The sequence below is a fragment of the Cherax quadricarinatus genome, unplaced genomic scaffold, assembly GCF_038502225.1.
Source record: "Cherax quadricarinatus isolate ZL_2023a unplaced genomic scaffold, ASM3850222v1 Contig1350, whole genome shotgun sequence".
NCBI lineage: Eukaryota > Metazoa > Arthropoda > Malacostraca > Decapoda > Parastacidae > Cherax > Cherax quadricarinatus.
In genome coordinates, this window is record NW_027196376.1 from 1 (window position 1) to 18,713 (window position 18,713).

Below are 18,713 nucleotides of genomic sequence, written 5' to 3' on the forward strand. Positions count from 1 at the left end.
TTATCTTATCTGGTGGTGGCGTTAGTGTTATTAGGTTTAGGGTTGGGAATGAGGTGGTGCGTCTGTAGTAATCCACAAGAACTGCACAGCATTTATTGGTCGCTCTGTGATGTCTGCCAGAGTATTCTATCGTGTGGTGTAGAAGACTCGTAAGTAAACACTGGGATATATTTATTAGACAACGTTGTTGTTTCCACTATTATGTTCTATGGTGTTGGTAAAGACGATGATCTTGTTTAGTGAGGACGACTTGTGCCTCATTACAGTTCGTCAAATATCTCATAGGAGTCCGTGTGAAGGACACAGTCGTATCTTAACGTAGAGTCACTGTGAAGGACACAGTCGTATCTTAACGTAGAGTCACTGTGAAGGACACAGTCGTATCTTAACGTAGAGTCACTGTGAAGGATACAGTCGTACCTTAACGTGGAGTCCCTGTGAAGGACACAGTCGTAACTTAACGTAGAGTCACAGTGAAGGACACAGTCGTACTTAACGTGGAGTCACGGTGAAGGACACAGTCGTACTTAACGTGGAGTCACAGTGAAGGACACAGTCGTACCTTAACGTGGAGTTCCAGTGAAGGACACAGTCGTACCTTAACGTGCAGTCCCAGTGTAGGACACAGTCGTACCTTAACGTGCAGTCCCAGTGTAGGACACAGTCTTACCTTAACGTAGAGTCTCTGTGGAGGACACAGTCGTACCTTAACGTGCAGTCCCAGTGTAGGACACAGTCGTACCTTAACGTAGAGTCTCTGTGGAGGACACAGTCGTACCTTAACGTGGAGTCACTGTGGAGGACACAGTCGTACCTTAACGTGCAGTCCCAGTGTAGGACACAGTTGTACCTTAACGTAGAGTCTCTGTGGAGGATAGAGTTGTACCTTAACGTAGAGTCACTGTGGAGGACACAGTCGTACCTTAACGTGCAGTCCCAGTGTAGGACACAGTCGTACCTGAACGTAGAGTCTCTGTGGAGGATAGAGTTGTACCTTAACGTAGAGTCTCTGTGGAGGATAGAGTTGTACCTTAACGTAGAGTCTCTGTGGAGGATAGAGTTGTACCTTAACGTAGAGTCACTGTGGAGGACACAGTCGTACCTTAACGTGCAGTCCCAGTGTAGGACACAGTCGTACCTTAACGTAGAATCTCTGTGGAGGATAGAGTTGTACCTTAACGTAGAGTCACTGTGGAGGACACAGTCGTACCTTAACGTGCAGTCCCAGTGTAGGACACAGTCGTACCTTAACGTAGAGTCTCTGTGGAGGATAGAGTTGTACCTTAACGTAGAGTCACTGGTCACTGTGGAGGACACAGTCGTACCTTAACGTGCAGTCCCAGTGTAGGACACAGTCGTACCTGAACGTAGAGTCTCTGTGGAGGATAGAGTTGTACCTTAACGTAGAGTCACTGTGGAGGACACAGTCGTACCTTAACGTGCAGTCCCAGTGTAGGACACAGTTGTACCTTAACGTAGAATCTCTGTGAAGGACACAGTCGTACCTTAACGTGGCGTTCCTGTGTAGGACACAGTCGTACCTTAACGTGGAGTTAATGTGTAGGACACAGTCGTACCTTAACTTGGAGTTCCTGTGTAGGACACAGTCGTACCTTAACGTGGAGTTTCTGTGTAGGACACAGTCGTACCTTAACGTGGAGTTAATGTGTAGGACACAGTTGTACCTTAACGTGGAGTTAATGTGTAGGACACAGTTGTACCTTAACGTGGAGTTTCTGTGGAGGACACAGTCGTACCTTAACGTGGAGTTTCTGTGGAGGACACAGTCGTACCTTAATGCTGAGTCACTGTGGAGGACACAGTCGTACCTTAACGTGGAGTTTCTGTGGAGGACACAGTCGTACCTTAATGCTGAGTCACTGTGGAGGACACAGTCGTACCTTAACGTTGAGTCACTTTGGAGGACACAGTCGTACCTTAACGTGGAGTCACTGTGGAGGACACAGTCGTACCTTAACGTAGAGTCACTGTGGAGGACACAGTCGTACCTTAACGTGGAGTCACTGTGGAGGACACAGTCGTACCTTAACGTGGAGTTCCTGTGGAGGACACAGTCGTACCTTAACGTTGAGTCACTGTGGAGGACACAGTCGTACCTTAACGTGGAGTTCCTGTGGAGGACACAGTCGTACCTTAACGTTGAGTCACTGTTGAGGACACAGTCGTACCTTAACGTGGAGTCTCTGTGGAGGACACAGTCGTACCTTAACGTTGAGTCACTGTGGAGGACACAGTCGTACCTTAACGTTGAGTCACTGTGGAGGACACAGACGTACCTTCACGTTGAGTCACTGTGGAGGACACAGTCGTACCTTAACGTGGAGTCTCTGTGGAGGACACAGTCGTACCTTAACGTTGAGTCACTGTGGAGGACACAGTCGTACCTTAACGTGCAGTCCCAGTGTAGGACACAGTTGTACCTTAACGTAGAGTCTCTGTGGAGGATAGAGTTGTACCTTAACGTAGAGTCACTGTGGAGGACACAGTCGTACCTTAACGTGCAGTCCCAGTGTAGGACACAGTCGTACCTGAACGTAGAGTCTCTGTGGAGGATAGAGTTGTACCTTAACGTAGAGTCTCTGTGGAGGATAGAGTTGTACCTTAACGTAGAGTCTCTGTGGAGGATAGAGTTGTACCTTAACGTAGAGTCACTGTGGAGGACACAGTCGTACCTTAACGTGCAGTCCCAGTGTAGGACACAGTCGTACCTGAACGTAGAGTCTCTGTGGAGGATAGAGTTGTACCTTAACGTAGAGTCTCTGTGGAGGATAGAGTTGTACCTTAACGTAGAGTCAGTGTGGAGGACACAGTCGTACCTTAACGTGCAGTCCCAGTGTAGGACACAGTTGTACCTTAACGTAGAATCTCTGTGAAGGACACAGTCGTACCTTAACGTGGCGTTCCTGTGTAGGACACAGTCGTACCTTAACGTGGAGTTAATGTGTAGGACACAGTCGTACCTTAACTTGGAGTTCCTGTGTAGGACACAGTCGTACCTTAACGTGGAGTTAATGTGTAAGACACAGTTGTACCTTAACGTGGAGTTAATGTGTAGGACACAGTTGTACCTTAACGTGGAGTTTCTGTGGAGGACACAGTCGTACCTTAACGTGGAGTTTCTGTGGAGGACACAGTCGTACCTTAATGCTGAGTCACTGTGGAGGACACAGTCGTACCTTAACGTGGAGTTTCTGTGGAGGACACAGTCGTACCTTAATGCTGAGTCACTGTGGAGGACACAGTCGTACCTTAACGTTGAGTCACTGTGGAGGACACAGTCGTACCTTAACGTGGAGTCACTGTGGAGGACACAGTCGTACCTTAACGTAGAGTCACTGTGGAGGACACAGTCGTACCTTAACGTTGAGTCACTGTGGAGGACACAGTCGTACCTTAACGTGGAGTTCCTGTGGAGGACACAGTCGTACCTTAACGTTGAGTCACTGTGGAGGACACAGTCGTACCTTAACGTGGAGTCTCTGTGGAGGACACAGTCGTACCTTAACGTTGAGTCACTGTGGAGGACACAGTCGTACCTTAACGTTGAGTCACTGTGGAGGACACAGTCGTACCTTAACGTTGAGTCACTGTGGAGGACACAGTCGTACCTTAACGTTGAGTCACTGTGGAGGACACAGTTGTACCTTAACGTTGAGTCACTGTGGAGGACACAGTCGTACCTTAACGTTGAGTCACTGTGGAGGACACAGTCGTACCTTAACGTTGAGTCACTGTGGAGGACACAGTTGTACCTTAACGTTGAGTCACTGTGGAGGACACAGTCGTATCTTAACGTTGAGTCACTGTGGAGGACACAGTCGTATCTTAACGTTGAGTCACTGTGGAGGACACAGTCGTATCTTAACGTTGAGTCACTATGGAGGACACAGTCGTACCTTAACGTAGAGTCACTGTGAAGGACACAGTCGTACCTTAACGTAGAGTCACTGTGGAGGACACAGTCGTACCTTAACGTTGAGTCACTGTGGAGGACACAGTCGTACCTTATCGTGGAGTCACTGTGGAGGACACAGTCGTACCTTAACGTAGAGTCACTGTGGAGGACACAGTCGTATCTTAACGTTGAGTCACTATGGAGGACACAGTCGTACCTTAACGTAGAGTCACTGTGAAGGACACAGTCGTACCTTAACGTAGAGTCACTGTGGAGGACACAGTCGTACCTTAACGTTGAGTCACTGTGGAGGACACAGTCGTACCTTATCGTGGAGTCACTGTGGAGGACACAGTCGTACCTTAACGTAGAGTCACTGTGGAGGACACAGTCGTACCTTAACGTTGAGTCACTGTGGAGGACACAGTCGTACCTTAACGTGGAGTCTCTGTGGAGGACACAGTCGTACCTTAACGTAGAGTCACTGTGGAGGACACAGTCGTACCTTAACGTTGAGTCACTGTGGAGGACACAGTCGTTCCTTAACGTGGAGTCCCAGTGTAGGACACAGGCGTACCACAACGTAGAGTCTTTGTGGAGGACACAGGAGTACCTCACTCTCCACCTATTTATACTGACTTTTTAACCCAGGACCAGAATGTCTTCTAATAAATATGTCCGAGTGTCTCTCTAAACCGATTTAATTCGATGCTCGATACGGCTGCAAAACATTAGGACGAGTTTACTTAAGACAACTGTTGTCCAATGTTCACCTAGTACTAAGTAGGTACCTGGGTGTTAGTGGACTGTTGTGAGTCGAATTAGGGGGTAAAAACTGACCTAATTTACCCAAAATGCTCTGCATAATAAGCGGCTTTCTATACAGTAGTATGTGTTACATAAGGATACTCCATCAGGAGGCAAGAAATCATCAACAACAACACAGTATAGAGCAGTTGTGTATCACTCCACCTCAAAACGTTAATATTGTTCAGTCACGGACTTTAAAGTGAGTAGGATGTATTACTCAGTGTTGTGTCCACACATACACACTCACACACACACACACACACACACATAGGAAGGGAAAATGCACATGATCTCATGGGTATATAATGTAGCGGAAGCCAGATCCAGCAAACAATCTGGTTAGTAGCTGACTGAAGGAGGAGTTGACAAGATGCCAGTATAGTGGAGAACTGTGGTAGTGAAGTGGACGACAGTGATAGTGAAGTGGAGAACTGTGGTAGTGAAGTGGACGACAGTGATAGTGAAATGGGGAACTGTGGTAGTGAAGTGGACGACAGTGATAGTGAAGTGGGGAACTGTGGTAGTGAAGTGGACGACAGTGATAGTGAAGTGGAGAACTGTGGTAGTGAAGTGGACGACAGTGATAGTGAAGTTGAGAACTGTGGTAGTGAAGTGGACGACAGTGATAGTGAAGTTGAGAACTGTGGTAGTGAAGTGGACGACATTGATAGTGAAGTGGGGAACTGTGGTAGTGAAGTGGACGACAGTGATAGTGAAGTGGACAACTGTGATAGTAAAGTGGACGACAGTGATAGTGAAGTGGACAACTGTGATAGTGGAGAAGTTATCAGTAAGACACTTGGGTAGCAGTTAGGTAACTTTATTGAGAAAGTTACCGCCTGCACAGTAGGCTTCTTCGGTGGAGTAGAGAGGAGTCAGCAGCAGCAGCAGTGAAGACTTGTCAACAATGATTCTTCTATTGATAATTGTTTATATTAACCTAATGTCCATCACAGCAAGAGAAAGTGAGTAGAGAGAGAAAGAGAGAGAGAGAGAGAGAGAAAGAGAGAAAGGTATATCCCAGGTATCCCATAAATTAAGTATCTTGTATCTCGTCACACACAAAATACTTACAAGTGACGTAGAACCCACAAGTCATCTCCCGTAAGAGACCAGTAGCTGTAACTCAACATCTCGAAGATGAACTTGCCAGATCGAAGCCTGTTAATTCCAATAACAATATCAATCTTCTTCAATTCAAAAAAAAAAAAAAACAAGAGCTCAATATTTTCAACCTGATCAAGAGTTTTGTCAAGTTATAACTTCTGACAGAAGTTATAACACTGAGGAAAGTTTTAAGTTGACAGAAGTTATAACACTGAGGAAAGTTTTCATGGACATATTAAACTTGATCTGAGTACACAATACTAGCCACTACATCCACAGGATGGATAAGTTTTCATGGACATATTAAACTTGATCTAGTTACATTATAACTTTTGTGTATCCATATGTTCTTGTGCTACCATCCACAGGAAGGATATGAGGTACACAATAAACTAGCCATTACCATCCACAGGATGGATATGAGGTACACAATAAACTAGCCACTACCATCCACAGGATGGATATGAGGTGCACAATAAACTAGCCACTACCATCCACAGGATGGATATGAGGTACACAATAAACTAGCCACTACAGGATGGATATGAGGTACACAATAAACTAGCCACTACCATCCACAGGAAGGATATGAGGTACACAATAAACTAGCCATTACCATCCACATCCACAGGATGGATATGAGGTACACAATAAACTAGCCACTACCATCCACAGGATGGATATGAGGTACACAATAAACTAGCCACTACCATCCACAGGATGGATATGAGGTACACAATAAACTAGCCATTACCATCCACAGGATGGATATGAGGTACACAATAAACTAGCCACTACCATCCACAGGAGGGATATGAGGTACACAATAAACTAGCCACTACCATCCACAGGATGGATAAGAGGTACACAATAAACTAATCCACAGGATGGATATGAGGTACACAATAAACTAGCCACTACCATCCACAGGATAGCCACTACCATCCACAGGATGGATATGAGGTACACAATAAACTAGCCACTACCATCCACAGGATACCAGCCTTTACCATCCACAGGATGGATAAGAGGTACACAATAAACTAGCCACTACCATCCACAGGATGGATATGAGGTACACAATAAACTAGCCACTACCATCCACAGGATGGATATGAGGTACACAATAAACTAGCCACTACCATCCACAGGATGGATATGAGGTACACAATAAACTAGCCACTACCATCCACAGGATGGATATGAGGTACACAATAAACTAGCCACTACCATCCACAGGATGGATATGAGGTACACAATTAACTAGCAACTACCATCCACAGGATGGATATGAGGTACACAATAAACTAGCCACTACCATCCACAGGATGGATATGAGGTGCACAATAAACTAGCCACTGCCATCCACAGGATGGATGTGAGGTACACAATAAACTAGCCACTACCATCCACAGGATGGATATGAGGTACACAATAAACTAGCCACTACCATCCACAGGATGGATATGAGGTACACAATAAACTAGCCACTACCATCCACAGGATGGATATGAGGTACACAATAAACTAGCCACTACCATCCACAGGATGGATATGAGGTACACAATAAACTAGCCACTACCATCCACAGGATGGATATGAGGTGCACAATAAACTAGCCACTACCATCCACAGGATGGATATGAGGTACACAATAAACTAGCCACTACCATCGACAGGATGGTTATGAGGTACACAATAAACTAGCCACTGCCATCCACAGGATGGTTATGAGGTACACAATAAACTAGCCACTACCATCCACAGGATGGATATGAGGTACACAATAAACTAGCCACTACCATCCACAGGATGGATGTGAGGTACACAATAAACTAGCCACTACCATCCACAGGATGGATATGAGGTACACAATAAACTAGCCACTACCATCCACAGGATGGTTATGAGGTACAAAATAAACTAGCCACTACCATCCACAGGATGGATATGAGGTACACAATAAACTAACCACTACCATCCTCAGGATGGATATGAGGTACACAATAAACTAGCCACTACCATCCACAGGATGGATATGAGGTACACAATAAACTAGCAACTACCGTCCACAGGATGGATATGAGGTACACAATAAACTAGCCACTACCATCCACAGGATGGTTATGAGGTACAAAATAAACTAGCCACTACCATCCACAAGATGGATATGAGGTACACAATAAACTAGCCACTACCATCCACAGGATGGATATGAGGTACACAATAAACTAGCCACTACCATCCACAGGATGGATATGAGGTAAACAATAAACTAGCCACTACCATCCACAGGATGGATATGAGGTACACAATAAACTAGCCACTACCATCCACAGGATGGATATGAGGTAAACAATAAACTAGCCACTACCATCCACAGGATGGATATGAGGTACACAATAAACTAGCCACTACCATCCACAGGATGGATATGAGGTACACAATAAACTAGCCACTACCATCCACAGGATGGATATGAGGTAAACAATAAACTAGCCACTACCATCCACTGGATGGATATGAGGTACACAATAAACTAGCCACTACCATCCACAGGATGGATAAGAGGTACACAATAAACTAGCCACTACCATCCACAGGATGGATATGAGGTACACAATAAACTAGCCACTACCATCCACAGGATGGATATGAGGTACACAATAAACTAGCCACTACCATCCACAGGATGGATATGAGGTAAACAATAAACTAGCAACTACCATCCACAGGATGGATATGAGGTACACAATAAACTAGCCACTACCATCCACTGGATGGATATGAGGTAAACAATAAACTAGCCACTACCATCCACAGGATGGATATGAGGTACACAATAAACTAGCCACTACCATTCACAGGATGGATATGAGGTACACAATAAACTAGCCACTACCATCCACAGGATGGATATGAGGTACACAATAAACTAGCCACTACCATCCACATGATGGATATGAGGTACACAATAAACTAGCCACTACCATCCACAGGATGGATATGAGGTACACAATAAACTAGCCACTACCATCCACAGGATGGATATGAGGTAAACAATAAACTAGCCACTACCATCCACAGGATGGATATGAGGTAAACAATAAACTAGCCACTACCATCCACAGGATGGATATGAGGTACACAATAAACTAGCCACTACCATCCACAGGATGGATATGAGGTACACAATAAACTAGCCACTACCATCCACAGGATGGATATGAGGTAAACAATAAACTAGCCACTACCATCCACAGGATGGATATGAGGTACACAATAAACTAGCCACTACCATCCACAGGATGGATAAGAGGTACACAATAAACTAGCCACTACCATCCACAGGATGGATATGAGGTACACAATAAACTAGCAACTACCATCCATAGTATGGATATGAGGTACACAATAAACTAGCCACTACCATCCATAGGATGGATATGAGGTACACAATAAACTAGCCACTACCATCCACAGGATGGATATGAGGTACACAATAAACTAGCCACTACCATCCACAGGATGGATATGAGGTACACAATAAACTAGCAACTACCATCCACAGGATGGATATGAGGTACACAATAAACTAGCCACTACCATCCACAGGATGGATATGAGGTAAACAATAAACTAGCCACTACCATCCACAGGATGGATATGAGGTAAACAATAAACTAGCCACTACCATCCACAGGATGGATATGAGGTACACAATAAACTAGCTACTACCATCCACAGGATAGATATGAGGTACACAATAAACTAGCCACTACCATCCACAGGATGGATATGAGGTAAACAATAAACTAGCCACTACCATCCACAGGATGGATATGAGGTACACAATAAACTAGCCACTACCATCCACAGGATGGATAAGAGGTACACAATAAACTAGCCACTACCATCCACAGGATGGATATGAGGTACACAATAAACTAGCCACTACCATCCACAGGATGGATATGAGGTACACAATAAACTAGCCACTACCATCCACAGGATGGATATGAGGTACACAATAAACTAGCCACTACCATCCACAGGATGGATATGAGGTACACAATAAACTAGCCACTACCATCCACAGGATGGTTATGAGGTACACAATAAACTAGCCACTACCATCCACAGGATGGATATGAGGTACACAATAAACTAGCCACTACCATCCACAGGATGGTTATGAGGTACACAATAAACTAGCCACTGCCATCCACAGGATGGATATGAGGTACACAATAAACTAGCCACTACCATCCACAGGATGGATATGAGGTACACAATAAACTAGCCACTACCATCCACAGGATGGATATGAGGTACACAATAAACTAGCCACTACCATCCACAGGATGGATATGAGGTACACAATAAACTAGCCACTACCATCCACAGGATGGATATGAGGTACACAATAAACTAGCAACTACCATCCACAGGATGGATATGAGGTAAACAATAAACTAGCAACTTCGGTGCTAAAATCTAAAAAAATCCGATCAAGTTATAATCAATATTTGGAATAAGAAAAAACTTGATGGGACTACTTATTGCTAATCTTTTTTGTATGTTTAAATGTTCGTACAATTTTTAATTTTACTAATTTTTAATTTGTTACATTGTCAGTTGTAATTCGTAACTGGCATATGTTTGGTGGAGACACTTCTCATATGAAGCATTTATTGAGACAATATTTTGATCTGTTAAGAATTTTAATTATTGGAGATATATGTGTTAAGAGATAGAAATTATTTTCTTCATATAGCGTTTTTAACTTCAGTGTTGTCAACAGCACGAGGTGATTCACTTGTTCCGTACCAGCAACACTATTTCTTAAAATTAGTGATTGTCAGCCTCTTCCTCCCCAGCATCACTAACATTGTTATCTGTGTCTCTCATTATTCCATCTTCTTATCTGCTCTGAGATGAACACATCTCACAGCATCACTAACATTGTTATCTGTGTCTCTCATTATTCCATCTTCTCATCTGCTCTGAGATGAACACATCTCACAGCATCACTAACATTGTTATCTGTGTCTCTCATTATTCCATCTTCTTATCTGCTCTGAGATGAACACATCTCACAGCATCACTAACATTGTTATCTGTGTCTCTCATTATTCCATCTTCTTATCTGCTCTGAGATGAACACATCTCACAGCATCACTAACATTGTTATCTGTGTCTCTCATTATTCCATCTTCTTATCTGCTCTGAGATGAACACATCTCACAGCATCACTAACATTGTCATCTGTATCTCTCATTATTCCATCTTCTCATCTGCTCTGAGATGAACACATCTCACAGCATCACTATCATTGTTATCTGTGTCTCTCATTCTTCCATCTTCTTATCTGCTCTGAGATGAACACATCTCACAGCATCACTAACATTGTTATCTGTGTCTCTCATTATTCCATCTTCTTATCTGCTCTGAGATGAACACATCTCACAGCATCACTAACATTGTTATCTGTGTCTCCCATTATTCAATCTTCTCATCTGCTCTGAGATAACACATTACAACCACTGTAACTAATGACAGCTCATTTGTTGTCTGCTCCAGTAAGCTGTGAGCCTGCACTAAGAGACAAGAGAGTAGTCTTAAGTGGACTCTCAGACAATGAATTCTGCCTTCAGTATAAGATGGATGAGAAGTACACTCAGGTGAATATCACATACCTAGTCAATACATGGAATGGTGAAAAACTACCTGTCTTCAACTACACTGATGTTTGGTCCAATACGAAGAAATGTACAAATATCACTTCTGCTGACGTGTTGGTAAGTTTTGTTAATGAAGATCTTTAATTAGGTGAAGAATGACTGTTGAGTGTACACTGCATGATAGTAAGGTGAAGAATGACTGTAGAGTGTACACTGCATGATAGTAAAGTGTAAAATGACTGTAGAGTGTACACTGCATGATAGTAAAGTGTAAAATGACTGTAGAGTGTACACTGCATGATAGTAAAGTGTAAAATGACTGTAGAGTGTACACTGCATGATAGTAAAGTGTAAAATGACTGTAGAGTGTACACTGCATGATAGTAAAGTGTAAAATGACTGTAGAGTGTACACTCATGATGATAAGGTGAAGAATGACTGTAGAGTGTACACTGCATGAAAGTAAGGTGAAGAATGACTGTAGAGTGTACACTGCATGAAAGTAAGGTGAAGAATGACTGTAGAGTGTACACTGCATGAAAGTAAGGTGAAGAATGACTGTAGAGTGTACACTGCATGATAGTAAAGTGTAAAATGACTGTAGAGTGTACACTCATGATGGTAAGGTGAAGAATGACTGTAGAGTGTACACTGCATGAAAGTAAGGTGAAGAATGACTGTAGAGTGTACACTGCATGATAGTAAAGTGAATATGACTGTAGAGTGGTCACTCCATGATAGTAAAGTTAAGAATGACTGTAGTCTAATTTTCTGATATATATATGTATATATATGTCGTGCCGAATAGGCAGAACTTGCGATCTTGGCTTAAATAGCAACGCTCATCTTGCCATATAGGACAAGTGAAAATTTGTGTATGCAATAATTTCGCCAAAATCATTCTGAAACTAACGATAAAAATATATTTCATTGTGTTTGTTTAGTAATAAATTATTGTAAACAAATCTAAAATATATTTAGTTGGGTTAGGCTAAAATAAATTGTTCTTGTTATAATAAGGTTAGGTAAGTTTTCTAAGATTCTTTTGGTGCAAAATTAAAATTTTTTACATTAACATTAATGAAAAAATATATCTTTAAACTTATAAGAGAAAATTTTAGAAAAGACTTAATTTTAGATGAGTTCTTGCTATTTGACCAGTTTTACATATTCGGCACGACATATATATATATATATGTATATATATATATATATATATATATATATATATATATATATATATATATATATATATATATATATATGTATATATATATATATATATATATATATATATATATATATATATATATATATATATATATATATATAAAATAATGTTGGCCTCACTGAGAGGCTCCAGAAATTAAATGTCCCTCACGACTTTTCTTTAGTGAGCTTCGATGTCACAGCTCTGTTCACCAAAGTTCCTGTTCGTGACTTGCTTTCGTACCTCGAAGAGGAACTCGAAAACTTTCCCCTGTCCTTCCCCACGAAAACAATAATCGAATTGATAAAACTGTGTTACTGATTGCAAGTTCGTGCTTGAAGGGAATTACTATGCTCAAAAACAAGGCATGGCAATGGGAAATCCCCATTGCCCGTTACTCAGCAACCTATATATATGGAATTCTATGAGACCAGAATTCTTAGAGACATTCTCCCAGATGGAAATAAATGGTATAAAATACCGACGCAATGGACACATATGCAGTATAATATGATCCTTTAATGACAACGTTTCGCCCGCACAGTGGGCTTTTTCAAGTCACAAACAGATCTGTTTGTGACTTGAAAAAGCCCATTGTGTGGGCGAAACGTTGTGAATAAAGGATCACATTATACTGCATATGTGTTTATATTTCAATTCTCCCAGATAAAGCTAGTTGGTTCAGATACGTAGATGATGTTCTTTGCCTAGAGATCACAACATTGATGAGTTCCTACCCAGACTCAGTGCTCTAATACCTACCATCATGTTCACTACAGAACATGAAACAACATTTTGCCGTTCCTTGATGTTTTAAACCACCGGGTTGAGAGAAAATGCAAATTTGCAGTTTATAGGAAGTCCACTAATGTGTCGCCATATATTCATGAAACCAGGGTAAAAACGAGTGTGTTCCTCACAATGTTCTTAAGAACATTGCGCATCTGCAGTCCAGAGTACCTAGAGGACGAAATCAGTAAGATATTCAACATAGGCACAAACCTGAGATATCCCAGGGATTTTGTTGAGAAGGCACTACTGTCAGCAAGAATCAGTAAGATATTCAACATAGGCACAAACCTGAGATATCCCAGGAATTTTGTTGAGAAGGCACTACTGTCAGCAAGAATCAGTAAGATATTCAACATAGTCACAAACCTGAGATATCCCAGGGATTTTGTTGAGAAGGCACTACTGTCAGCAAGAATCAGTAAGATATTCAACATAGTCACAAACCTGAGATATCCCAGGGATTTTGTTGAGAAGGCACTACTGTCAGCAAGAATCAGTAAGATATTCAACATAGGCACAAACCTGAGATATCCCAGGGATTTTGTTGAGAAGGCACTACTGTCAGCAAGAATCAGTAAGATATTCAACATAGGCACAAACCTGAGATATCCCAGGGATTTTGTTGAGAAGGCACTACTGTCAGCAAGAATCAGTAAGATATTCAACATAGGCACAAACCTGAGATATCCCAGGGATTTTGTTGAGAAGGCACTACTGTCAGCAAGAATCAATAAGATATTCAACATAGACACAATCCTGAGATATCCCAGGGATTTTGTTGAGAAGGCACTACTGTCAGCAAGAATCAGTAAGATATTCAACATAGGCACAAACCTGAGATATCCCAGGGATTTTGTTGAGAAGGCACTACTGTCAGCAAGAATCAGTAAGATATTCAACATAGGCACAAACCTGAGATATCCCAGGGATTTTGTTGAGAAGGCACTACTGTCAGCAAGAATCGGTAAAATATTCAACATAGTCACAAACCTGAGATATCCCAGGGATTTTGTTGAGAAGGCACTACTGTCAGCAAGAATCAGTAAGATATTCAACATAGGCACAAACCTGAGATATCCCAGGGATTTTGTTGAGAAGGCACTACTGTCAGCAAGAATCAGTAAGATATTCAACATAGGCACAAACCTGAGATATCCCAGGGATTTTGTTGAGAAGGCACTACTGTCAGCAAGAATCAGTAAGATATTCAATATAGGCACAAACCTGAGATATCCCAGGGATTTTGTTGAGAAGGCACTACTGTCAGCAAGAATCAGTAAGATATTCAACATAGGCACAAACCTGAGATTTCCCAGGGATTTTGTTGAGAAGGCACTACTGTCAGCAAGAATCAGTAAGATATTCAACATAGTCACAAACCTGAGATATCCCAGGGATTTTGTTGAGAAGGCACTACTGTCAGCAAGAATCAATAAGATATTCAACATAGACACAATCCTGAGATATCCCAGGGATTTTGTTGAGAAGGCACTACTGTCAGCAAGAAAGACTTTCTACACGACTGAACCTAAGGAAATGACTGCCAGGGAAAATGTTCTAGTGAACTTGGTTTGCCTGCGTGAGGCATTAAAAAAGATCAATATAAACCTGGCTTTCAAAAACACGGGGACAGTAAAACAAAGGCTGATTAAACACATCCTCCATCAAAGTTGGTGGGTTTACAAGGTCCCATGTACTCAGTGTCCTCTCTCATATATCGGTCAAACAGGTAAACTCCTGGAAGCCAGAATAACCCAACATAAATACTCAGTCAGGACAGGGCAGGAGTCAAATGTCAACTTTAATCACGTTATTTCCTGTAATCAACCGCCGGGGTGGGATGCTGCCCAAATTATTGTATCTGACAGTTCAGTCATGGAAAGAAACATAGAGATTACTGTACATAATCTTCAACAATGCTATTCATAATCACAGGATTGCTCATTATACCAGGTGGCTTCATGATGGATTGGTGACGCCCAACCTGTGTCTACGCACCAAAACTGCATGGTACGTCTGTTATGAATGGTTATATAACAAGTCTAGCTGTTACTGTACCATACATTGACAGGCACACAAGATTATGTGATAACATAGGTTAAAGGATATTAGAAATTAAGATCATACCTGGAGTATACCTGGAGAGAGTTCCGGGGGGTCAACGCCCCCGCGGACCGGTCTGTGACAGGCCTCATGGTGAATCAGGGCTTGATCAACCAGGCTATTACTGTTGGCCGCACGCAAACCGACGTATGAACCAGAGCCCGGCTGGTCAGGTATTGGATTTAAGTGTCTGTCCAAAGCCTGCTTGGAGACAGCCAGGGGTCTATTGGTAATCCCCCTTATGTATGCTGGGAGGCAGTTGAACAGTCTCGGACCCCTGACACTTATTGTATGGTCTCTTAACGTGCTAGTGACACCCCTGCTTTTCATTGGGGGGATGGTGCATCGTCTGCCAAGTCTTTTGCCTTCGTAGTGAGTGATTTTCGTGTGCAAGTTCGGTACTAGTCCCTCTAGGATTTTCCAGGTGTATATAATCATGTATCTCTCCCTCCTGCGTTCCAGGGAATACAGGTTTAGGAACCTCAAGCGCTCCCAGTAATTGAGGTGTTTTATCTCCGTTATGTGCGCCGTGAAGGTTCTCTGTACATTTTCTAGGTCGGCAATTTCACCTGCCTTGAAAGGTGCTATTAGTGTGCAGCAATATTCCAGCCTAGATAGAACAAGTGACCTGAAGAGTGTCATCATGGGCTTGGTATCCCTAGTTTTGAAGGTTCTCATTATCCATCCTGTCATTTTTCTAGCAGATGCGATTGATACAATGTTATGGCCCTTGAAGGTGAGATCCTCCGACATGATCACTCCCAGGTCTTTGACATTAGTTTCCTGCTCTGGAAATCTCCAGATGATATCGAAGATTCCCAAGAAAGACATAATAGACACTGAGAAGACTGGTTGACAATATTTACGAAAATTAAAGAGATAACTCTGAGTACCCCTGAGAACATCTGAGTACCCGTGAGAACATCTGAGTACCCCTGAGAACATCTGAGTACAACTGAGAACATCTGAGTACCCCGGAGAACATCTGAGTACCCGTGAGAACATCTGAGTACCCGTGAGAACATCTGAGTACCCGTGAGAACATCTGAGTACCCGTGAGAACATCTGAGTACCCCGGAGAACATCTGAGTACCCGTGAGAACATCTGAGTACCCGTGAGAACATCTGAGTACCCGTGAGAACATCTGAGTACAACTGAGAACATCTGAGTACCCCTGAGAACATCTGAGTACCCCTGAGAACATCTGAGTACAACTGAGAACATCTGAGTACCCCTGAGAACATCTGAGTACCCGTGAGAACATCTGAGTACCCCTGAGAACATCTGAGTACAACTGAGAACATCTGAGTACCCCTGAGAACATCTGAGTACCCGTGAGAACATCTGAGTACCCCTGAGAACATCTGAGTACAACTGAGAACATCTGAGTACCCCTGAGAACATCTGAGTACCCCTGAGAACATCTGAGTACCCCTGAGAACATCTGAGTACCCCTGAGAACATCTGAGTACCCCTGAGAACATCTGAGTACCCCTGAGAACATCTGAGTACCCCTGAGAACATCTGAGTACCCCTGAGAACATCTGAGTACCCGTGAGAACATCTGAGTACCCCTAAGAACATCTGAGTACACCTGAGAACATCTGAGTACCCCCGAGAACATCTGAGTACCCCTGAGAACATCTGAGTACCCCTGAGAACATCTGAGTACCCCTGAGAACATCTGAGTACCCATGAGAACATCTGAGTACCCCTGAGAACGTCTGAGTACAACTGAGAACACAACTGAGAACATCTGAGTACCCCTGAGAACATCTGAGTACCCCTGAGAACATCTGAGTACCCCTGAGAACATCTGAGTACCCATGAGAACATCTGAGTACCCCTGAGAACATCTGAGTACCCCTGAGAACATCTGAGTACCCCTGAGAACATCTGAGTACCCCTGAGAACATCTGAGTACCCCTGAGAACATCTGAGTACCCCTGAGAACATCTGAGTACCCCTGAGAACATCTGAGTACCCCTGAGAACATCTGAGTACGCCTGAGAACATCTGAGTACCCGTGAGAACATCTGAGTACCCCTAAGAACATCTGAGTACACCTGAGAACAGCTGAGTACCCCCAAGAACATCTGAGTACCCCTGAGAACATCTGAGTACCCCTGAGAACATCTGAGTACCCCTGAGAACATCTGAGTACCCCTGAGAACATCTGAGTACCCCTGAGAACATCTGAGTACCCCTGAGAACATCTGAGTACCCCTGAGAACATCTGAGTACCCTTGAGAACATCTGAGTACCCCTGAGAACATCTGAATACCCCTGAGAACATCTGAGTACACCTGAGAACATCTGAGTAACCTTGAGAACATCTGAGTACACCTGAGAACTTCTGAGTACCCTGAGAACATCTGAGTACCCCTGAGAACATCTGATTACTCCTGAGAACATCTGAGTACCCCTGAAAACACCTGATTACCCATGAGAACATCTGAGTACCTCTGAGAACATCTGAGTACCTCTTAGAACATATAAGTACCCCTGAGAACATTTGAGTACTCCTGAGAACATCTGAGTACCCCTGGGAACATCTGAGTACCTCTGAGAACATCTGAGTACCCCTGAGAACATCTGAGTAGCCATGAGAACATCTGAGCACCCCTGAGAACATCTGAGTACCCCTGAGAACATCTGAGTACCCCTGAGAACATCTGAGTACCCATGAGAACATCTGAGTACCCCTGAGAACATATGAGTACCCATGAGAACATCTGATTACCCATGAGAACATCTGAGTACCCCTGAGAACATCTGAGTACCCATGAGAACATCTGAGTACCCCTGAGAACATCTGAGTACCCCTGAGAACATCTGAGTACCCCTGAGAACATCTGAGTACCCCTGAGAACATCTGAGTACCCCTGAGAACATCTGAGTACCCCTGAGAACATCCAAGTTCACCTGAGAACATCTGAGTACCCATGAGAACATCTGAGTACCCATGAGAACATCTGAGTACCCCTGAGAACATCTGAGTACCCCTGAGAACATCCAAGTACACCTGAGAACATCTGAGTACCCATGAGAACATCTGAGTACCCATGAGAACATCTGAGTATCCCTGAG

At 43.1% G+C, this 18,713-nt stretch overlaps 1 protein-coding gene across 1 annotated transcript in view; it reads left to right on the forward strand.

Annotated features, from left to right (window-relative positions):
* Positions 1-5,365: 5,365 nt before the first annotated feature.
* The window catches only part of LOC138850966 (uncharacterized), a 48,365-nt gene continuing 35,017 nt past the window's right edge, over positions 5,366-18,713 (forward strand). Inside the window, exons 1-2 of the mRNA XM_070080959.1 lie at positions 5,366-5,691; positions 11,417-11,634. Of these exons, the coding sequence (XP_069937060.1) occupies positions 5,634-5,691; positions 11,417-11,634 (276 nt within the window). The 5' untranslated portion in view covers positions 5,366-5,633. The remainder of the gene's footprint in view (positions 5,692-11,416; positions 11,635-18,713) is intronic.